Raw genomic sequence first — 23974 nt, 5'->3', positions numbered from 1 at the left:
TCATCGCAAATGGCAAGATTTCATTTCTTTTGATGGCTGCATAGTATTCCATTGTGTATATATACCACATCTTCTTTATCCATTCATCTGTTGATGGACATCTAGGTTCTTTCCATAGTTTGGCTATTGTAGACATTGCTGCTTATAGTATTATTTCTATAGTATAGAAATTATTTAGTATTTCTATACTAGTATTTAGTATTTCTATAACCTCATGCAGATAAAACCTTGTGGTATATACAAATCATCCCAGACTTAGATTCCTTTTAAATGTCTCTAGACCCCCAAATACCTTCACTATTGAAATGAAGATCTTGGAACTGGTACCAAAACAAACTAAGCCAACATAGACTCTACTATGGTAGAGTAAAATTTTTGAAAAAGTCGAAAAACAGATTTCTTGTCTAGCAGTGCTTTGGAAGAGAGCAACCTAATGTATCACAGTTCTCAAGTGATTGATGAATACTAAAAAATTACTTTGAATAATCACTCATTTCATAAATATTTATTGAGAGCTCACTCTAGGCCATTACAGTAATAATAGAAAAGTGCATTCTTCTTTCTTCTATAAAGACTGTGCTACAGCCAGCACTGTGCACTGCAGGTAATAGAAACATTAGAGATATTAAGGTAGATATTGTCAAGGAAGTAGGGCCCCTATAAGCAATAATAAAGACATAGTGAAGACTCTAAGCAAAAAAACAAGACTTTGCTACAGAACAACTGTCAGAGGGCATGGACTCCAAGTTGACTTTTCTAGCCATCACTGTTCTCCATGCACACTAATTCGGACTGTGTATGTCCAGCTGCACACTAATTCAAGACCATCCATTAGGATTAAGACTGCAGTCTTCACCTGTGGCATCCTGTTTCTCTGGGGGCAAAGCAAATTGCCTTATATAAATGGAGAGGACACAAGATTTTCTTCGGAGTCATCTACCCAATCAACTTAGTGCTGATGGCCACACCTGGGAATGACAGGCAGCAAACCCTGTGTTCGGGTTACTCTGCTTGACTTTGGGGGATGGAAGGACAGGGATGAGCAGGCAGGACTCCAACCTGTCCCTGACTTCAGTCAGAACAGTTCTGAAGCAGGGGGGCTTCAGGAGTTATCATCTGTTTGCTGCTTATAGGTATATTATTCTGCAAGCATGTTCTTTACCCCAGAAAAAAGGGAGGCGACCTTCTGAAAAAAAATGTCACTTCCTTGTCCCCTGAGTCTCAGCTCATAAAAGTGACAAGCATGGCTGACATCTACAGACGATTTAAGGTATATTTGTGGTTGCATCTTAGGAAATTCCATTTGTCCTTCTTCATGGTGCCCCCTGTTTCTTCCTTCTGTTACCAAAGCCTCACAAAATGTCAGTTCTGCAAAAACTGCTTTGTGGTGCAGAGACAATGAAAACACGAACATTCACACGGGTGTGTAACTTAATGATGCAGTAGTTGGTATAAGTGAGGCTCTGGGGTCAGCTACATCTGAGTTAAGATATCATTCGGGCATTCTCTAGCACTGGTAAGACAACATCTGCCCCAACATCCTCATCCTCAAATGTGTAAAAAACATGTAAACGTGTAAAAATGTGTAAAAAACATGTAAATGTGTAAAACTGTATAAACGTGTAAAAACATGTAAACGTGTAAAATCTCCGCATGTACTGTCCCTCAGTGGTGGCTCCGTGGCAGGGGTAAGTGCCATAAGGTGTATGAAGCACGTAGCACAGGGCCCTGCACCTGGTAAAGTGTTCATGAAAGGGAAGCTATTATTGTTACAATAAGCAGATTTGTAAATATCAAAATGCCTTCCTAAGAAAGCTAGCTGATTTTAAATTATTGGGACGTGAACATTTATATTGCCATCTCTGGTCATCATGATACTCTCTATCTCTGTGGCAGTTTGTTGAGAAGCCTGTCTGTTCATTGTCTAGGAGTCGAGTGGCTTCTTGGTAGTAGGTTTTGCACTCAAAATGGGTCATAACTGCAAGGTAAAAACTAGGAAAAAAGAGAATGGACCCACTTGAGGAACTACCTTTTCTGGGACAGAGTGCTCAGAATATTGACCACTGTAAACTTAGCTCTTGTGTTACAGTTTGGATGGATCTCGATCGCTAATTAAATTTACTCCCTCATTTCATAAATGGGAAGCTGAGGTCCCCATATGAGAGACAGAACCAGGACTAAATTCAGATCACTTTTCCACTGAAGATTAAATTGACATTTTATTATGAAAAATTTCAAAAATCACAGATGTAGAAAAGCTACTGTAATGAACTTCTCTCTACTCTTCATTCAGCTTCAATAATTATCGATCCATTGCCTCTCCTGAAAAGCCAGTTTTGGGTCTGAGTGTGTTGTCACTTATGCTGCCTGACAAAACTGTTCAGAACCAATAACACACAAAGCACACCCCAGGCAGAGAAAGTAAGAAACAGAAGGAGGACATGGTATGAGAAAAAGCAGGCTGTCCCTAAATGCCTAAAATGTAGAAAATCTGCTCAAGTGATTTTTGTAACAGTCTGGAGAACACAGACTTGTTCTGAGAGGACACTGTTCCTTTAAATTACTTACTGATCCCACCCAGATCTTGCACCCTGGCCAAATGCCTGACCACTCTTGCTTTAACTTAGGCTAATAAACACGAATAAAAGATTGCAAAACTTCCAAGACCAAAGACAATTTTTATTCCCACAGAACAGAACAATATCAAATAGCCAACTCCATCCCAACGATGGTCCTTGCTGTTGGCATTTGCTTAATCAGTCTTTAATTCCTGTTTGACAAACTTTATAAGGTAAGACATAACTTTTATTTTAATCACTTGAAATCAGATGGGACCATCTAGGCACTGTGGAAGACTAAGGGGTTTGCCTATTTATTATGTGAAGAAAGCTTATCCAAATTTTCTATCCTCTGCCATGGCTTTAAATTAATTATTAGAAAAATAAAAATAATTGTTAAAATGCCAACATTTAAAATTTATTTCAAAGTTTAAAATTGATTTTTAATTTGTAGTCTACTACCTAGCATTGCAATGATGTTAATACCTTTTGGGAACTCTTTTTCTTAACTTGGAACATATTTTTATAACTCAGTATTAATTACAGAATATTTTATAATTTGGCTGGTTTGACCATTTGAATAAAGTCTTCTTTTGGTATTTTATCTTTCTGTGCAAAAAAGGAGCTGCAAACACTCTGGATACAATTGGCAAACTGTGCTGAAAGTATTCATTTTTGAAATATCACAAAATATATATTCTCTTGGATTTATTGATTCTGATATTTACCCAAAATAAATTTTAGGCAAAAAAGGCAAATGTATGGCATTTGGTTAAAGACAATCATTGTTTCTGCATTTATAAAATACAAATTATAGTGAACATACAGGTTTATGTTTCTTTTATTTAGTTAATGGCATCTCCCCCCAAAACCTATTTTACTTGTATATGGTATCTAAATGAGAGAAAAGCAAAAAAAAAAAATTATTTTTAAAAATGAGGCAGAATAAAACATGGCAAAAATGGTTAGAAATGGGTGTACTCTTAAGATGCCAAACTAATAAAAAAAAAGAGAGATTTTAGGAAGGTAGTGGCACTAAAAAACCGAACGTAGAAGTATGTGCTCTGGTTAATGTCAGTAAAGAGAAGGGACTAGCAAGACTGCTTTGGGGGTGCTGGGTAAAAAATACCAGTGCAAACAGTAATGAAATATGAGACATACTGATGAGTGGTAAGGAGTAAGTGTGATAGTGAATGGTGGATATACAAAGCTTCAGGTAAGCATTCATGATTATATCACCCCCCCCAAAAAAAAAACCTGTAGGAGCCGGTGCTTAGTTTTAGGAAAGACAAGTGTTTATTTATTTATTTTTTAAATTTTTATAAAGTTTTTTTTGTTTTGTTTTGTTTTTGTTTTTAAAGATTTTATTTATTTATTTGACAGACAGAGATCACAAGTAGGCAGAGAGGCAGGCAGAGAGAGAGGAGGAAGCAGGTCCCCCGCTGAGCAGAGAGCCCTATGCAGGGCCCCATCCCAGGACCCTGGGATCATGACCTGAGCCGAAGGCAGAGACTTTAACCCACTGAGCCACCCAGGCACCCCAACAAGTATTCATTTAAAGACAGCATTTCTAAAGCCCAAAATGTGGCCTACAAATGAGGGGAATGTGGTTTCCTGCTCAGGATCCTGCAGGGGAATCACCTTCTTTAGATTTTTGAAGAGTTGATCATGGAGCTTGTAAAATCTCTCTTATTTTCAATGAAATTAATTCTCAGCCTCTTATTTCCAGAACAGCTGAGACACTTTTTGTAGTATGGGCTCAACAGAAGAGACAGGTTATATGTAATACCAGGGACACGGTGGTGTTCCTCCTGCCTCCCCTCGCCCCCCAACCCTGAGAATACTACATAGCAGCTGTGTTTTGCTACATAGCCTTATTCTTATGCTAGTCTTCAGAGTTAAATGTGTACGTCCTTCTGTATTCTTCTCTTCGGTTAACAAGGAATTACTTTGGGGAGGGATGTCCTTGATGCGTTTTATTTCCTCAGCAAACGCCTTGTTCTTTTGTAATGCCCAGGTGTCGTCATGTCTTAGCACACCTGGTCTGAAGAACAGTTGACATTGGTCAATTGCCCTTGATGCCTTTGCCTTGCCCAGAGATGCTTGGCCCTACTGATACAGAGTCAGCTTCATACATTTCCTGCTAGACGATGTCAGCTGAGGAGCAGGTGATGGCATGGAGCCATCCTTTGGTTCATCCTCAACCCAACAGCTTTGATTCCTTTTTGGTTTTCTCCATCTGGCACGTATGAAAGGAGCCAGTCATCCATTCCTTTTCTCACTGCCTGTGCGTATATTTCTACCCCCTACTTGAGCCTGGAAAAATCGTGCTCATGATTTCCCAGTTCCCATTCCCTGAAGGCAAAGTGAAGGAAAATGTGATTTCCTTTTCCAGAACTTTTGAAGTCAGTATGGTTTAAGAAAGAAAGCATTTCCAAACCATGCAGAACATTGGTTCAGAAAAAGCTTTCTTGTTCCTTCTCAAGTATACTGGGCTAGCCCCGCATGATTCTTCTCTTGCCAGGGAGGCCCATGGGTTTAAATGTCTTTTAGTGTAGAGCTGGGCATATTGAGACATGAAGATGGATGTAGATTTTAAGACAGGATTAGATTTTTCATTGTTAATCTACCCAGAAATATAGTTTCACAGGAATGGTCAGAGGAAGTGCTTCCTGATTTTAAGTCTTGTTTCTGTCCATCAGTTTTTCACTAGAAGAACCGTGTTGCTGAGCAAATCTATTATTTTTGCTCTCAGACTCTCTTGATTCCCTGGATATGTATGCAGCCGTAGTCCAGCTTGGATCTTGGTTGTAGATGAAGTTTCCAAGTAAGAGTGCAAAAAAGAAATGGTGTTCTATGGGAATTGGAAGGGCGATTTCATTTTTGATTTGGCTTTTGAGCTAACTGAAGTTGTGCGTGTATTATTAAGACTGAAATGATGGTCTTCTCTACTATCCTGTAAAACTATTGAGATTATCAGGAATTAGTTATAATGACACAACCAAGTAGCAATCTGATATCACCTTGAAGAATGTGACAATGTCAAAACAGACCCTGTATCTGAGCCAATGCCATCATATAGAGTAGGACTGAAGTGTTTTTAAATGGTTTTCCCTGCTCTCTGCTCCCCATAATAAAACGGGAAATTCAGATTACTTGGATGTAATTCTTTAACTATATAGAAACATTCACTAATAAATGTTTGGTTGTGGTGCCATGACTTATTTGGATTTGAATCTTTTAAAATCTCGATATAGATGTTTTTCTGTAAATATGAATGAAAATCCTTTGCTCCTGTCACAAGCCAGTTTTCAATTCTGCTGGCTTAAAATTAGAAATAGCAAACACTGTATTTTACGGAAGTATTTACAACTGATTTTTCTATTAAAGGTGTTATAAAACAGATGACTTTCCACCATCTACCATAATGTGGAACAGAAATTTTGTCTTCTATCTCCTGCTTTTGCCAGCTTTTATGAGTCAAACAATGTATGGACAAAGAAAGAAAGGATCAAAGTCCAACTCGCTTGCAAGGAAAAATGATCTCCAGGGTAAAAAAAATATATATTTTGGTTTTGTTTTTAGTGATTAGTTTGAGCCTGTTAAAGCACTAATAAGAATTTTTCCAAATAGCAGTTGATGTAAATAACAAACCATATATATAAACATATATGTATCATCCTATTTTAATATACTTATATTATATATAAGGACTCTATATACTTATAGTATATAAGTACTCTATACTTATACTTATAGAGTGTACTTACAAAAACATCAGGTGTTTCAGAGCCCTCATACATTTATTATCTCATTGGAGCCTCACAGTAGCTTTGTAAAATGGGAGTGACAGAGACTGCCACTGTCATAGATACAGAAATTGAGGCCCAGAGACGTTAAGTGGCAGCCAAGGCCATTGGCAAATTAACTAGTAAGAGCTAGAATTCAAACTTAAGTTCCTTGCTTTTATGTTTCTTTCTCCCTCATTGCTACAATGTGATGTGTATAGTCATTTTCTCCCTTGATTTTATTTTTTATTTTTTATTATTTTTTAAAGATATTATTTATTTATTTGACAGAGAGACAGATCAGAAGTACTCAGAGAGGCAGGCAGAGAGAGAGAGGGAAGCAGGCTCCCTGCCGAGCAGAGACCCCCGATGTGGGACTTGATCCCAGGACCCTGAGACCATGACCTGAGCCGAAGGCAGAGGCTTAACCCACTGAGCCACCCAGGTGCCCCTCTCCCTTGATTTTAAAAGAAGCTACAAACAAACAAAAAAAACCAACCACCCAAAACAAGATAGGACCTCACCAATGTGACACACAACCTGAGAATCAGGCAGAGCATTATTTACTTCTAGAAACTTTGCCCAATATTTGTTGAATTTTGGGGGTGCCTGGGTGGCTCAATTGGTTAAGCGTCTGACCCTTGATTTTGGTTCAGGTCATGATCTCAGAGTCGTGAACTGAGCCCCATGTCATAAGATCAAGCACCATGTCTGCTTCAGGTTCAGTGTGGAATCTGCTTGAGATTCTCTCTCCTTCGCCTCTGCCCCTTCCCCCCACATCTCTCTTTAAATAAATAAATAAAGTTTTGAAAGTATATATTTGTTGAATTTTTAAACAATTGGAAAATACTCAAAATAGAATTTTGCTTATTTGTTTGCTTCTGACTTGCATGATTTTACAAGAGGCAAAGAATTTATAGATTTGGAAAGAGATTTAGTACTTTACAACTTAAACCCTACAAGATGGAAGATGCCTCTTTTTTTTTTTTTTTTAAAGATTTTATTTATTTATTTGACAGACAGAGATCACAAGTAGGCAGAGAAGCAGGCAGAGAGAGAGGAGGAAGCAGGCTCCCCGCTGAGCTGGGAGCCCAATGTGGGGCTTGATCCCAGGACCCCGGGATCATGACCTGAGCCGAAGGCAGAGGCTTTAACCCACTGAGCCACCCAGGAGCCCCTGCAAGATGCCTCTTTTTCACTCTCCTCTCCTGTCAAAACAAAACAAAACAAAAACAAAAACCCCCAAACCCAAAAACCCCAAAAAACAAAAAAACAACAGCAAACACATACACATCACACTACGCCAGGGCTTTCCTGATGCTAAGTCATTTCATGAGGAGGAACAAATATTTTGCCTAACTTCTTTGTTCTATTTCAGACTCTACTTGCTTCATAGATGTTGTCTTCATTGTGGACAGCTCTGAAAGTTCTAAAATTATTCTCTTCGATCAACAGAAAGATTTCGTGGCTAGCTTGAGTGACGAGGTCTTCCAGCTGACCCCGGCTGGCGCCTTGAAATACGACGTCAAACTGGCAGCGCTTCAGTTCAGCAGCTCTGTCCAAATCGATCCACCTTTTTCTTCTTGGAAGGATCTACAGACGTTTAAACAGAGGGTCAAGTCTATGAATTTCATTGGGCAAGGCACCTTCTCTTACTATGCCATCTCCAATGCCACTGGGCTACTTAAGAGAGAAGGGCGTAAAGATGGTGTGAAGGTGGCTTTGCTGATGACTGATGGCATTGACCATCCAAAGAATCCAGATGTTCAGAGTCTTTCTGAAGATGCCAGAACTGCAGGAATATTGTTTATCACCATTGGACTTTCCACTGTAGTCAATGAAGCCAAACTTCGTTTGATATCTGGGGATTCATCCCGTGAACCCATTCCACTGTTAAGTGATCCAACCCTTGTAGATAAAATTCGAGATCGCCTGGTAGGTACCAGATGAATTGGTTATATGTATATATTCCCGATCATAATATTGATACCTTAATTACAAATTCTGTAAGGATAGATATTGGGTCAGAAGGATGAAGGAAAAAGAATCCACCTGGGAAATAGGTAGGAGAATCTTTCCGAAGTCTCTCTTCACTGCCTTGATAGTTGAAACCAGATAAACTGGGAGAGTACAAGGCTCATGCTCTGGAATTGCACTCCTACCTTCATCGCTAGCCAATGCTGAGGACTTTGGAAGAATTACTTTCCAGTCGTACACTTCAGGCTCCTGTTTATACATCCTGGGATCATGAACACAGCTGACTTATATTCAATTTGTGGTCAGCTTGTGGTCTGCTATATTTGTACTAAGTTGTTTTTTTCCTTTTTAACATCTGCAGAAATATTTTGACTTGATGTCTTATACTGCTATATTATTCTACTCAAGCAAAGTTCATAGACATCCAATTTTTTTTTATTATGTCCTTGTTCTTAGGTGTTAGCAGGCCCACCCATTAAAATCACCTGCAGTCACCCAGTGGTTTCTCCCTGCAGATCAATGAGTACCATTTGATTGGTCTGATTAGTCGTGTCAATGCTTTTCTTTGTTGATCAGCTGTGTGTGAGATTCTTTCCTTTCTGCTCGGGAAAACACAAGGCAAAGCCATCAAGATAAAATCCCTCTTCACAGTGTTTCTCAAGAAAACTCCTGGAGAAAAAGTGGTTAATTTGTTAAGTATTAAAAATTGATTTTTCTTAAAAATATTGATTTTTTTTTTTTCTTTAGAAGAGAGCAGGGCAAATTGGTCCTTTATGGACTGAACATTTCATGTGGCTGTTTTTTATAGGCTGCAAAAAACCCTCAGCCTTGTTTTGGAGATTGTTTTGGCCCTTTTGTCCCTTCCCATAATCCTTTTCCTAACATTATTCTTTTAACTTACAAGTCAATATAAACGATAAGATAATAACTAATAAGTTATTATTATAACTGTTGTTTTCCGCATAAGACATTGACTTTTTAAAAAAATCTAAATAATAGTTACCACACCTTGAGTGCTCTGTGTATTAGGCATTTTTCTAAGCACTTTACAGATTTTATTTTATTCAATGTTTACAACAATCTTATGATGTAGGTACTATTATCCTCATTTTAGAGTTGAAAATGTAAGGACAGGCAAAGGCCCTGGGGTCTTCCTGTTTAATCCTGTGAAGCTATATTGGAAGGGGAAAATAGTCACTGTGTTTTAAGGTTTTCTCAGTCAGAGCTGCCTTGAAACAGTTAAGCAACAACTCTCTTCCAAAGTTCTATTGTTTCTAGCCTCTTTTTGTTGGCATTGGGGGTAGATAGGGAGAGCTCTGCCTAGGCTTGAGATGAAGAATTTGGCCCCCTGGGGACATAGAATGAGGGTTCATCCTAAGCATCTCTCTCTCTCTCTCTTTTTAAAGATTTTATTTATTTATTTGACAGGAGAGAGACAGCTAGAGAGGGAACACAAGCAGGGGGAGTGGGAGAGGGAGAAGCAGGCTTCACACCGAGTAGTCAGCCGGATGTGGGGCTCGATCCCAGGACTCTGGGATCATGACCCGAGCTGAAGGCAGAAGCTTAATGACTGAGCCACCCAGGTACCCCCTGAACATCACTTTTGCATAGAAGGGAAATGTGCAGGGGTGCCTGGTTACCTGCCTACTGCTGCCTATGCCGTAATTTAAGCAGTCCTGACCACTGAACCCAAAACAGAAGATTCCAGATGTGTAGGAGAGAACCTTGGAGTTGAGATAACGAGTTGCCAGTTGCTGACTGTGGAAGATACAGGACAGGCAGCTCCTTGTTTGGCCAGTGGTGTAGGCTGAGGAGGTTCCTACTGCTTCCTGACACATCCTCCTCGCAGAGAGCTCCTGCCCAACCCAGAACACAGGATCTTGGCAGTACACGTGAAGCAGGACTATTTGTTCGTTTCTGAGGAAACCAGAGAATGACCAAGTGTCCCCACGACCCTGCTCTTCCTTAGCATCCTGTGATCTCAGCTTGTTTGTTCAGATGGAAGCTCTATGAACAAGCCACTTCTTAGGAGAGGCTGCTTTCTAAACACTTTCCACATCCAACGGGCTTATTAGGTCCTTCAGAGAACAATATACTGTTTCAATGTTTCAAATCGTCTCTGTGTAGGAGGCAAAACTTGATTCCTGATCAGGCCATTGGAAAAATTCCTCATCTCATCTATTTCTAGTACATCTTTAGGTGAATTCCTAAACTTTTCATTTTGAAATAATTATGTAGTTGACTTTTAACAATAAGTTCATTAGGTATAATTTAAGTACAAAATTGCATCTACTTAAGGTACACAGTTCTCTGAGTTTTGATAGACATACACATTCATGAACCCAGCAATGCGGGTAGGATACGGAACATGTCCGTCACCCCCAAACTTCTTCATGCCTCTTTGCAAGACATCCTTCCCTGGCCTCTTAGCTCCTGGTCTGATTTTGGCCACTTCAGATTAGTGTACACACTCTAGGCTTGTATACAAATAAGCTTATGCAGTGTGTACTCTGTTTCTGCCACTTCTTACTCCCGGCATAATAATTTTTGGAATTCAGCTGGGCTGTTTTTTGCATCAGCAATTTATTTTTTGTTGTTGTGGAGTAGACTTTAGTTGAATTTTAATGGACATGAATGCCTGCAATGAATAGATCTTGCAGGATCCAAGACAAATCAAGAAATCATCCCCAACTCCTTGGCCTCTCTAGGAAAAAGGATCATGTAAGAACCCCATGAAAACACTTCAGTTCTGAATAGCCTCAGAGAGACTTGATGACTCCACACTGAAGAGGATATAGGCAATGTTTTAATACTATGTTGTTATGATTTACGTAACACTATTGAAACCAAAGAAACCGTTTCAACCCAATGTCCATATATGTTAGGTGGTCTTTCAGAGGAGATTTTATGGAAGCTATGTGGCTACTACTCTAAGCTGCAAGTATCTTTTTGTCAAAGAGTTTGTCATCCTCACCTGTTAAGTTCTTTATTCTCATACCATTTGCTATTGTACCAATGACTTTGATACCTTCCTTATGTATCCTCTGTCCCTTTCTCATAGCATTGACCTCATACTCATTCACAAAATTGGCAGTTCCATTCTAGCCTTCTGCTTTTACATATACGCCATCATAAAACTCTTCCTCCATTAATAACACGCACCTTCTTTTGCTTTGGGGAGGTCTTGTCTATTTGTCCTTTCCGTTTAGACTGTGGTATCCACCTAGGTCCTCACTGAACGTGCCCTTCCTTATGCCTTTGACCATGTTCTCCCAGCTGTCCTCCGCATAACCTGCCTCTCTGCTTAAGTGAAAGCACTCACTTCATCCCAAGGTGTCCGGCTCTGTCCACACGGGCCCTTTTTGTCCATGCTTTTTAAACCGCTTCCTTTGTCTTCCTGTTCACAATGACCTTTACGATTTTTTCCCTCATGACCTTTGATATATAGAACTGCATTCCATCAATGAGTTGGTCCTTTGCATTCTGCTCTTGGAAATTATCCAGAAAACCCACCTATTTCAAGAAAATGTCTTGTTACCCACCTCCCCACCCAGTCTGGGATCTCCTTCCCACGCTGCTTGTTGTGTGCTGTTTTCTGTCACTGGAGTTTATAGACTATAAATGCCCTTAGGGATAGAGCTTTGGTTTTTGTTTGAAACAATGTTATCTATTGTGAGTCTTGGGTCCCTTTTTGTTTCCATAGGAATACAAATACCAGCAAACACAAAATCAAATGAGTTCCAAAATTAGTTAGTTATGTTGTTATGGTTTTAAACCCCATGACGCATGTTTTTAAAGAGTTAATATGGCAAAGCAGAAATTAAATTTTCAAAGGAAAGGCTGAAAAAAGTATCAAATTATACATCAGGGAAAATAGCTAAATTCACAGTTTAAAAATTGATATTGGATAATAGAAAAGTGTTGCTTATAAAAGGTTGTAAGGTAACAAAACTTTGGATTTTTATTTCAGCAGTTTTTTTTTAAATATTACAATTTGACTTGAATTATTAGTTTTTTATTGTCTCTTGAACTCTTTTCAAATTCCTTTTTCTCTCTCTCCCTCCTAGAGAAACTAAATGTATTTAAAATATTTTTAAAATTTGGATCATATTCTACATATCCATCTGCAACTAGCTTTTTCACTCAGTATCTTTGGAAAATTTTTTGTGTTGAAATATGTAGATCCAATGCATTCACCAGAACCACTGAATAATATTTCATTTATTGATCCATTCTAATATTGATGGATATTATTTCCAAATTCCAAAATTATTTCCAAATTTTCACTATTAAAAATAATGAATGCTGAAATATACGGGGATCTACAAGAATTTCCCTAAGACTTGTCTGCAAGGAATGTCAGAATAACAGGTGGAAGCAAGGACATGTCTTAAGCAGCCTAGAAGTAAAGCAAACACATCTTCAGGTTTCTAGGCACGGCCAAATGTTCTGGAGAGGGTAAATGCCATTTTACACCAAAACTGTCAGTGTATCTGAATTCCCACTTCTTCCCATGACCTGCTAGTTCATAAAGATACAAGTATCTCAACTGCTTTCTGCCTGGATTTACATTGGCTGGAACTTTTAAATCACTGGGGTGGGGAGTGGCTGGGAGGGATGGGAGGAAAGAGGGCTGGAGGTAAGACTCTGAATTTTGTAGATAGGTTCTGTAGCCAGAGTTTTACAACTCCTGAGACCACATAGTCAAACTTTCTTGTTTTTCTTGTACGTGGAAAATGACCTTCATGGATTATGGGACTTGCCCAAGGCCACACAGCTGGTTAACAGTGGACACAGGATGAAAACCCTGGATGACACTTAATTCCCAGCCCAATTTTTCCTCCCATTGCATCACAAGGACCGCTTAAAGCATTTTGTTAAATCTGCTTTCTGTATTATTAGTTTGTATGGAAATAAAGGTAACGTAAAAATAAAACTAAAGGGATGTGAGGTCCTCCCTAAGGTACAATTCTGACTTATCTTTAACTTCCTCATTATAACTTTCATTTTTAGTATCTTGCAACAAATATTCTAGTGCTTTTTCCTCCCACTTTTATTTTATCATATGCAAATTAACCCTTCAGATTCCATCATAAGGCAACAATCTGATCCACAGGTTTTACGTTATGGAAGCAATTATCTATCTGTAAGCCTAGGTTAATTTCTTTCCTATGTTTGGCTTCAGACACGGCCCTCAGGACACTTGTCAGAAAATGCCCCACTAAGCTGAAATAGGGTAGGGAGGCTGGCATGTTAGACAAAAACCAGATTGTGAGTTTCTAATTTAAAGGAGTTTTGAAAAAAAATTCTGCTTAATTCATTTCTGTGTAAGTATACGTAGCACTTGATCTTGGTTAGGTGGTTTAGCCAAGTGTATGACCTTGGGCAAGTCGCAGACTTGCAGACCCACGTTTCCCTAGGGCAAGATGAAAGGTTGGACCAGATTGACTTCAAAAGCTTATTGATATTTCATAAAAAGATCACTCTGAAATTAATGTTTTAATGCTGAAAAATAAATGCATGCATGTATAGAGATGGAAAAGCAAAAGAAGAGAAAACACAATTTTGTATCCTGGTTAAGTCTTTGTAAGTAAATGTAAGAAATTTTTATTATGGCTGATTAAGCTTATAGCCAAATTATGGAGTTTAGAGAGCTGATAGACAGAAAGATAGAACATAGGATGCAACAGGATGAAATTCCTAGAAAACAGAATAATTTTTAATGTTAGTGCCCCTCATGTCTCTTATTATATGGCTCAGAGTGTTCCTTGGGTGCTTGGCAGGTAGGCTCTATTGCTTTTACAAGGTTAAAAAGCTGAACTGCTATCCTTCTTGGAAATTGCATATCCCATAGGGAATAATTAAGACTAATAAGAAGCTGGAAGCAGAACTATGAATGGAGTTAATGTTTTACTCTTTTTTTCTCTCCTAGGATATCTTATTTGAAGAGAAGGTAAGCACCACCTGCTTTGATTACTATGAATTAACTCTCAAAGTCTGCATACTTTAATTCGCATTAGAAGATAAGGTGCGTCTACATAGAAATGCTTAATTCCTTTAAAAATGAACCACTCTGTTCTTTATGTTGCTATGTCTACTACAGGTTTCAAAATCTGGAAAAAGTAGGAAATATTTTAATATGATTTTAAAGAGTAATTTTAGAAATCATTGATAACCAAATAGCATAGTGGTTCTGTTTTTTAAGATTCTATTTTTAAGTAACCTCTACACCCAAGCAGGGTTCTAACTCACAACTCCGAGATCAAGAGCTGCACGCTCCACTGACTGAGTCAGCCAGGCGCCCCGCAAAAGGTGTAGTTTCTGCTTATTTTGATATGACTTCCTTTGTTCTAAGCATGTCTCTGACACCAGCTCCTGATAGGGGTCCTCCACTTCGGGAGGTGTGCCTGGGTTTGGCCGGGATCCCTGGCCAAAAGAGACAGCTCAGAGTCTCATGCTGCTGCCTGGTGATTGATTTTAAGCTCATTGTCCTTGACGGTGGCAAGCGAACCAAGTAGCAGAGGAAGCTGGCCAGTATCTGTTGGATGGTGCTTAGCACAGTAGGTGAACACCAGGTTACCAAAAACTTCTATACTGGACGTGTGTTTCTTAAAACAGAGTTTGGAACATGCAAACGTTGTTGGATCAGCTGCTGATTAAACATCAGGAAATTTACAAGGAGAATTGCATAAAATAATAGGAGCCAACCAAACCCTGCAGAGCACCACGCTTCCTCGAATGGTCAGATGCAATATTACTTTAAGTACCATTGAGACAGGAAAGGACCCTGCCAATTAAACTATGATATAGCACCTTCTTGTAAGTGACAATTCTTGATTTTATACTTATGGTAAGAGTCCCTTTCGATTTATTTAGATATAGATTGTTAAACCCTCTATCACTTCTGTGTATACGTATACAGGACAACTGAGGCAAACTAAATTGGTCATTTCTAAAACGTCTTCACGTTCAGAGTCTGAATCTTCTGAATCACTTTTTGGCTCTGATGCCCTTCCTTCCCCCACCTCCCCCACCCCCGCCCCCAATATCGGCTTCTGGGCCATCAAAAACACTGGTGCTACAGCTTTTCTTGAGTGTGCTCCAGGAGTGTCTCTGGAGTTTTCTTCCATTTCATTCTGTGAGTTTTGAAGTACATGAGCAGAAAATAACAACTTCATTATGATCAGGCCTGATTCAAAAAAGACTCATTCTTGATTTTAGACATGTTAAAATAAGGACAAATATATGTCCTGGAATTGATAAGATGTGGTGTGTCACAATGTTTTCCTTTAGCATTAAAGGAGTAGTTGATATTCGTATATTGAGCTTTGATGTGCCGTAGAGAAGAGAAAAAGCAGAAGTTCCCCAAATCCACTGAAAATAGTTATTTTCCTTTTTCACTGGCAACTAGATGTCATACATATATTTTTGATGGGAGGTCTATTTTATCTAACCATGGCAATGTTGACTAGCTTAGATCTGAGGTAGCCTAGATGAATTGAAAAGGGAGAACAAAATCTCCGTAATTTGAAGGTAAAATTTTGTCAAGGGAGTGTTCTATCTAGTTACGTACTGAATAAGATTTGAAATGCTGCGTTTTGTTGTGTGTTAATATTGGATTTCATTCTTCATGCAGTGCGAACACAAGATTTGTGAATGTGAAAAGGGGGATCCAGGCGACCCAGGGCCTCCTGTGAGTACGTTTCCACTTTGAACGGAGGGTCAAGTCAGGAACCCTAGTCATGATTGTTCTACTTGCCTTGGAAATGCCAGGGCTGGTTTGCACAGCTCAGCAGCAGTCGTGTGCAAATAGCAGCAAACAGGGAAATGCTGTTTCTTTCTTTTATTCCTAAAGGGATACACTCTGTCCTTAGGAATAAGCCTGGGATTTTGCTGACTGAACAGAGGGCAGATTTGGTTTAAAATGATGAAATTGTTCTCACAAAGGTTGTTCCAGCATCCCTTCTGATGTGACAATTGGGGCCAGAATTTCTCAACACTGGAGCGAAAATATAGGAGAAGAGATCATACAAACCCTCGGTGCTTTAGGGAAAGCTTTAGCCCACTCCGCCTAGAAACAAGTGACACAGACCTCCTCGCTGGAAGTGTGTGTGTCTTCACGTGTATTCAAGAACACCAGGTGGCCTCTCAGGGAGGAAGCTGGTGAGAAAGCTTTGGGGATTAGTGTGAATTCTGTGAAATGGAACTTGACAACTAAACGTTAAAGGCAGGATTTATTACGATGACTCAATTCTTGATAAAATAATCCCAAAAGAAGTGCTTCCTTTATATTCTGGTCTAACATCTGGGAGGGGCCATGTATGCACTGGGAAGGTATTTGCAACAACATTGCCGTGACTGGAGATACTGTGTATTTCTCTAACACATATCATTAAAGGCATCCATGCTGCTTAGTCAGTATTCCATTTACTTATGTGGTTTCAAACCCTATAGGTCAAAAGCCCAGTGGATATATTTCACAAAAATTGTGGATATAGTTTTTGAACAAATGCTTGTGTTCGGGCACAGAGAGGAGAATGTGTACTGTGAATTTCTTAGACTATGCCACATTTTCTCTTGAGACTCAGGTCCAAAGACTATACTTTTCAAACCATTCTACCATTTAGGGCATTAGAAAGTGGGGATGTTTGTCTTCTTTTTTTTTTCCTTTTCCTAAAATGTTAAGTTAGATACATTACAGAACAGTGTGGCAGCCAGTTGAAGCTGATTTTGGCTAAATTAAAGTTTTAATGTTCCCCTCTTATAAAGTCTTATTTTATATTTCTTACACCAAGAAATTGCTGGGTGGGAAGATTTACTTGGGATATTCAATTGTGTTTTAGGATAAACAGTAAGAAAATACACAGTTGCTGAGCTAATCTGACAATTTCAGTCACTAGTATTGTTTGAGATTAGCTTAGCACTTTCTAAAAAGTAATATATTTTAATATATTATATATATAAGTAATATATTTTAAAGATTTTATATATTTATTTGAGAGAGAGAGAGAGCGCGCGCACAGGAGTGGGGAAGAGGAGTAGCAGGAGAAGGAAAGCAGGCTCCCTGCTTAGCAGGGAACAAAATGTGGGGCTCGATCCCAGGACCCTGGGATCATGACCAGAGCCGGAGGCAAACACTTAACTAACTGAGCCACCAGGGCACACCAAACATATCATTTTTTTTTTTTAAGATTTTATTTATTTATTCTAGAGAGAGACAGAGGGAGAGCCCAAGCATGGGGAGGGACTGAGGGAAAGAGAGAATCTCAAGCAAATGCCCTACTGAATAAGGAACCCAACACGGGTCTCAATCCCAGGACCCCGAGATCATGACCTCAGCTGAAATCAAGATTCGGTTGCTTAACCAACTGAGCCACCCAGGCATCTTGCCGTATCTTTTTTTAAACTGAAATATAGTGGACACACAGTGTTATATTAATTTCAGGTGTTCAACATACTGACTATACAAGTTTATATGTTATGCTGTGTTCCCCCTGAGTGGAGCTACCCTCTGTCACCGAGCAGTGCGATTACAATACCATTGACTCTATTCCCTATGCTGCACCATACCATGTTTGAACTGGGATAGACATAAAACTAGCATTTACTGGGGTGCCTGGGTGGCTCAGTGGGTTAAAGCCTCTGCCTTCAGCTCAGGTCATGATCCCAGAGTCCTGGGATCGAGCCCCTCATTGGGCTCTCTGCTCAGCGGAGAGCCTGCTTCCCTTCCTCTCTCTCTGCCTACCTCTCTGCCAACTTGTGGTCTCTGTCTGTCAAATAAATAAATAAAAATCTTTAATAAAAAAACAAAAACAAAAACAAAAACAAAAACCTAGCATTTACTGAGTGTCCCTAAAACCAGTTCTCAGAAAAGCCAGGTTCCTGGGGTCTGAGAGTTGGAAAACATAACACCTTTCTGGAACAGGACTGGAACACTCTCTTCTCTCATCTTTGAAATTATCCCTTGGATATCAGGCAGACAGTATCCTCTTTTGAGCAAATCTGGAGAATTTACCTGTTCAAGATACTGTAGTCTTCCTGGTGTGTAGTAAGGGAGAGAATACAGTTGATTCTCTGCTTGGCAGGTTAAGTCTGTTTACAGTCTTCACTCCTTTTATGGGATGAAGCTGATCAGAAATTATTGTAATGTGTAAAAAACCAATAGGATATGAGCTCAATATAATCTTTTTTCCCTTTGCCTTCAGGGTACACATGGAAACCCAGGTATCAAAGGTGAGCGAGGACCAAAAGGAAACCCGGTAAATGAACAAACAACTTTCCTTATAAACCACTGTATCTCTTTCTAGATTTATTTAAAGAACAAAAATGAAGAAAACAAAGAGCACTTTAGTGTATGTCAATGCCAAAAATACAATGATTTCTGTGAAGATTACAGGATGCTTACTTCCTGTATTTTCTAATTGAGTTGTTTTAGCTTGCAAATCCAAGGTAATATAGGACCATTTTAATCAATAAGTCTAGGAAACCTAGGAATACCGAACAAATTGCAATCGTACTTACAGAGCGTTGGCTCACATTAATTGCTACAGTGCTCCATGAATTACTAATACATAGTTCATATCACATTCACAATGACACTTAATGTTTTTTATGGGTCTGTTTTATGGAAAGCTGACCATTTCCATAAAATGGAAACCATTTCCATTTAATGGGAAGCTACCAGACCATCTTCAGGCATTTTCCCAATTCTTTTCTTTGTGTACCCATTAAAAAAAAACAAAACCTAGATTAATTCTAAAAAGTCAGATAATATTTCAGATGATGATGTTCCAAGTTCAAGAGTGACTAAAAGAATCATAGGGGAGAGAAATAACTATGTGAAAATTTATGGTAGAATTCTATGTAATGAAAAATAATAATTAAAATAGAGAGGAAAACAGAAATATTTGCATCAAATACAATGGACATTGGGTTAATTTATATAGTATATAAAGACTTTATAAAATGAGAAAATATCAAGCCGCTAATAATCATTTGGTCAAAGGACCCAAACAGTTTTCAAGAGAGGAAATAAAACCAGTAAATAAAGAAATAGAAAAACATTTAATTTCACTAGATAATTACTGAAATTTAGATAAGGACAATGAGGTACCCTTCAATACTAATTATTCACACTTTAGAAACTTTGTAGTCCAGGGTTGTTGGGCGGTTTTTTGCATGGGGTGGGGAGCAGTTTTCTAGTTCACATAGTTTGGGTTTTTTTGTGCATGTGTATACTTCAGATTTTTAAAAAAATGACTGTTTTTGATAGCAGTTAACACAGCAATATCATGAAAGTAATAATAACCAGTGAGAGCAATGAGGTGGTGAAACTGGTTTGCTCTTCATTGCAAAAGTAACTTGGCGCAAACCTTTTGGAAAGCAATTAGACATTACATAAGAAGTATTCAAATATTCAAATTTTAACCCAATAGCTTCTCCTCTGAAACTGTGCTTAGGGAGGTAATGAAAAACAGAATAAGTTCGATGCATGAAAGTATTTTAGATACATGAAAGCCAATTGCTTGCTTGCCAAAGAAAAGGAATATGATGCATCCCTGGGTGTCCTTACAATACAAACACACACAATCCTACCCACTCATTATTTAGGTCCGAACTGATGCCATCATGTCTTCTTTTTTATTTTGTTAAATACCTGCTTTAAATCTATGTTTACGTTTCATTTATTTAGCTTGCAATTTTGGGCCACATAATATATTTTCCTAAGTCTTGCTGAAATCAAGCAATTACTCTTAAGAACATTTTGGAAAACATTCCAAAACCCCTTGGAGGAAAGCCAAAATGGCTGGCTCCGATGGGGTACAAGGCTGTATTTGAGAACAATGGCTGTGTTGTTAAACTGGGATGCAAAACTTGTCCTAAGCTGAGCAAATATACCTGGATCATGTGCCCTACGCATCCGACTTCGCTCCAAAGGGCAAAGGCTATCCGAGCTGCTATTTTACTCTCTAGATGGCATAGTGCAATGTCAATGGTAAAGGCCAAAGATTTTTTTTTCCCATGGGGTTAACCTGTTAATCTGGGAATTCTGAATTATGCATTTTATTGAACAGTCACTGTGCAAGCCGTGGAATTGTGACTGAGTTTCATTTGTTTGTTTGTCACAGGGTGATGCTCAAAAAGGGGAACCTGGAGAAAGAGGCCCGGGGGTATGTATACAACTGGAATGTCTTCCTAAGGAAGTAATCCAAGATGCTAGGATTCTGTAACTGATCATTGTTACCCCTGTGGCGCTAGTGCAAAAATGATTTCTATGTATGTGTGCTCTCAATGGCTCAGACAGGCAATCAGACAGATAGGATCTTAGAACTGGAGATGTGGGGAGAGAATGCTCTGCACGACAGGAGTGAGGACAGACCGGGTAGTCAACCACAGGACGTTCTCTGATGCTTAAGTGAGATTTGTGGGAGACTCAAGTAAGAAAAATATCTTGCTTTGTGTCTTGTGTTTTTTTTTTTCCAATAAAGAATGATTTAAAAATTCTGTGAGCACAGAATTATATAATCTAAACTATGCTTCTGTAAATTGGATCTACAGACCTCCCCCAAAGCTATCATTCTAGCTGATTTATTATTCCTAAAATTAGAAGATGTTAGAGATTGTCTGAGAAATGGTCACAGTAAATTTCTTCTTTTGCATTTTTTTGGGCAGTTTCAGTAAAGCAGCAAAGAGCAGGGAAGCATGTACGGTGAATTAAAAAAAAAAGGCCATGTCACATTGTTCCTCCTGGCTGTCCCCTTGGTGAAAGCCCGGGGGTTGGGCCCAGAGGTTTTAAAAACCGATCTCTTGGTGTTTTTAATCAACTTTACAAACAATGGAAATTCATTCAGAAATGTTAGCTATTCATTTAGGAAATATTTCTTATGGAAGCATATTATTATTTATTAAAATAAAATTAAGACAAAACACTTATATTTTTCAAAAAGTTTCTTATGGGAGAGATTAAGATATTTAAAATAGCTACAATATTGGTTGCCAGAAGGGAGGTGGTGGGGGGGTGGCAAAATGGGTGAAGGGGAGCGAGAGGTATAGGTGTCCAGTTATGGAATGAGTAAGTCACTAGGATAAAAGGTACAGCATACAAACCATAAAAGACTCTTAATCTCACAAAACAAACTGAGGGTTGCCAGTGGGAGAGGGCTAGGGAGAGGGTGGTGGGGTGATGGACATTGGGGAGGGTATGTGCTATGGTGAGTGCCGTGAAGTATGTAAACCTGGTGATTCACAGACCTGTACCCCTGGGGCTAATAATACATTATATGTTAACAAATAGAATTTTGAAAACTTGTATGTGCTATCATGAACTTTTTTGATGAGTCTGGTGGCGATATTATTGAATGTGCTTCTAAAAATAGTATTATATAATAAAATCTGTTAAAATAGGAGAAAAAAAAAGGTACAGCATAAGGACTATAGTCAATGGTATCGTAATAGGGCTGTGTGGAGACAGATTATAGCTACACTTGTGGCGAGCAGAACATAATGGAGAGAGAAATTGAATCACTATGTTTATACTTGAAACAAATGTAACATTGTGTATCAAGTATACCTTAATTAAAAAAATAGCTACACTATGAGGCAGAATGTAAAAATATTATAAATATTGCATGCACAAATTATTATGGGCACTCAGAGGATAGTGAAACCAGTGTAGGTTTTATAGGATGACTCCGGTGAGTGAAGGATTGTGACAGGCAAGGACAGAACAGAAGGGTGGAAGGTGACAGGCATTGCGGCAAGAGGGTGCCATGAGCAGCGACCTGGGGGAAGGCGATGTTTTGGAAAACGGTGAGGGGGGACGCCTGAAGATGACTGTTGCCAGAAACAGTTGAAGGTCAGAGTGGGTGCTCCATGCTCTGCTAGGTGAGCGATTTATATGAGATGAAGCTCACAATGCAAGAGCCGTGTACTTGGAAGATTAATCTGGCATGACTCTAAAGCAGAAATTGAAGGGGGAATAAGCAGAATAAAGGAGCACTTAGAAGGTTTTCTGTTACAGTCTGTATAAGAACAGGGACCCTGGCTAAGGCTGCTCTGGACACTGTGAAAGTCTCTAGCCATATGTGCTCACTGAATGGCTAGCCTGAATGGGGGCGTGCTGTAGGAGTAAAATACACAATGAATTTTGATGACTTAGTGCCAAAGAAAATGTAAAATATTTCAGTAATAACTTTTATACTGGTCATATGTTGAAATGTATTTCAGACCTAAAGGAATCAGTAAAAAATATTATTATTATTATTGTAATTGTTATTGTTATTTTAGAGAGAGTGCATATGCATGCGAGAGTGGGGGGAGGGGCAGGGGCAGAGGGAGAGAGGGAATCTTAAGCAGGCGCCATGCCCAGCACAGAGCTGGACGCGGGGCTCAATCTCACAACTCTGAGATCATGACCTGAGCCAAAATAAGGCGTCAGACACTTAACCTGCTGAGCCACCCAGGGGACCCCTCAGTAAAGTATATTGTTAAAAATTTGTTTCTACCTGTTCATTGTTGCTTTTTTAACGTGGCTATTAGGGAATTAAATTACATACGAGGCTCACATTCTATTGGACAGAACTGGGCACAATGATGATAGAATAGAAAAGAAGAGACCATTGTAAGAACCCTGAAAAGGCTTTGGGGACTGATTCTGATTCATATAGTCAGCAAACATTTATTGAGTACGTGCTATATGCTTGGCCCTCTGTTTCACTCCTGGGGATACAGGAGTGAGCAAAACAGTTCCTATTTCATACAGTCTTCTAGCAGGGGGAGCAATAAACATGCGAACAAATGAGATTTCGTCAGTGAGATGTGTTCTGGAAACATAAAACAAGGTCATAAGAGTGTTCTAGGCCGAGAGAGCAGTAGGTACAAAGACTCTTGAGTGGGAATAAGCCTGGCAGCCTGGAGAAATGGAAAGAAAGCCAGGACTTGGCAGAGTGGTGGTAGACAGGTTACGGAGATAGGCAGGGGTGGGTTACAGAGGGCCCTGCTGACTGACAGGGGTAGGGAGGATGGATTTAAAACTAAATGCAGTGAAAGCTGGTGGAGAATTTCAACTGGTTGGATTAGAGGAATGCAAGGAGCAGGTAGAGAGAAAAGATAATTATAAACTTTTGATTCTGTGTGATTTGAAATACGATGGTACCATTAATAGAAACAGGAAAGTCAGAAGAAAATTTGGCAGACTGATGAACTCAGTTTTGGATATTTTAAATTTGAATGGTTTAAAACTAGTAATTAAGATGTCCTGAAAGGCAGGCAGGAAGGAAGCTGATAGCCACCAAACAATAAATTGACCAGAGATTTCAGAAAGAAAAACGGGGCAGGGGGGAAGAGGATGCTATAAAAAGTAAGGTTTCTAGGCACCCCAAGTCTATATTCTTTTTAAAGTTTTAAACTTGCCTCTATTGACTTAAAATGTTTTAAACCTGAAAAAAAAAGTAAGGTTTCTATTCATAAGCTATGTTGTCTCCTTCCTACATACAGTCTGAACTCTTTTAACATAAAATAATGATAGGATTTTAGAATGGTTGTGTGCCGTCAGGGGTGGAGCTCCTGAGGCCGGAAGTCTAGCATTTCGTAGTTGCTGCAAACATAAGTTGTCTTCATAAAGAACCCCAATTTGGCTATCTATAATGTGGC

The 23974-nt window shown here is 39.0% G+C and overlaps 1 protein-coding gene across 1 annotated transcript in view; it reads left to right on the top strand.

Moving 5' to 3' along the window:
- Positions 1 to 2652: 2652 nt before the first annotated feature.
- Positions 2653 to 23974, top strand: part of LOC111147328 (collagen type XXVIII alpha 1 chain) — a 149421-nt gene continuing 128099 nt past the window's right edge. The window contains exons 1-7 of the mRNA XM_022503319.1: positions 2653 to 2791; positions 5949 to 6109; positions 7725 to 8281; positions 14256 to 14276; positions 15960 to 16016; positions 18529 to 18582; positions 20452 to 20493. Coding sequence (XP_022359027.1) covers positions 5986 to 6109; positions 7725 to 8281; positions 14256 to 14276; positions 15960 to 16016; positions 18529 to 18582; positions 20452 to 20493 — 855 coding nt within the window. The 5' untranslated portion in view covers positions 2653 to 2791; positions 5949 to 5985. The remainder of the gene's footprint in view (positions 2792 to 5948; positions 6110 to 7724; positions 8282 to 14255; positions 14277 to 15959; positions 16017 to 18528; positions 18583 to 20451; positions 20494 to 23974) is intronic.

The sequence above is a fragment of the Enhydra lutris genome, unplaced genomic scaffold (genome assembly GCF_002288905.1).
Source record: "Enhydra lutris kenyoni isolate GAN:26980312 unplaced genomic scaffold, ASM228890v2 scaffoldscaffold16, whole genome shotgun sequence".
NCBI lineage: Eukaryota > Metazoa > Chordata > Mammalia > Carnivora > Mustelidae > Enhydra > Enhydra lutris.
The sequence above is the reverse complement of the archived record's forward strand: the minus strand, read 5'-3'. Positions and strand labels throughout refer to the sequence as shown.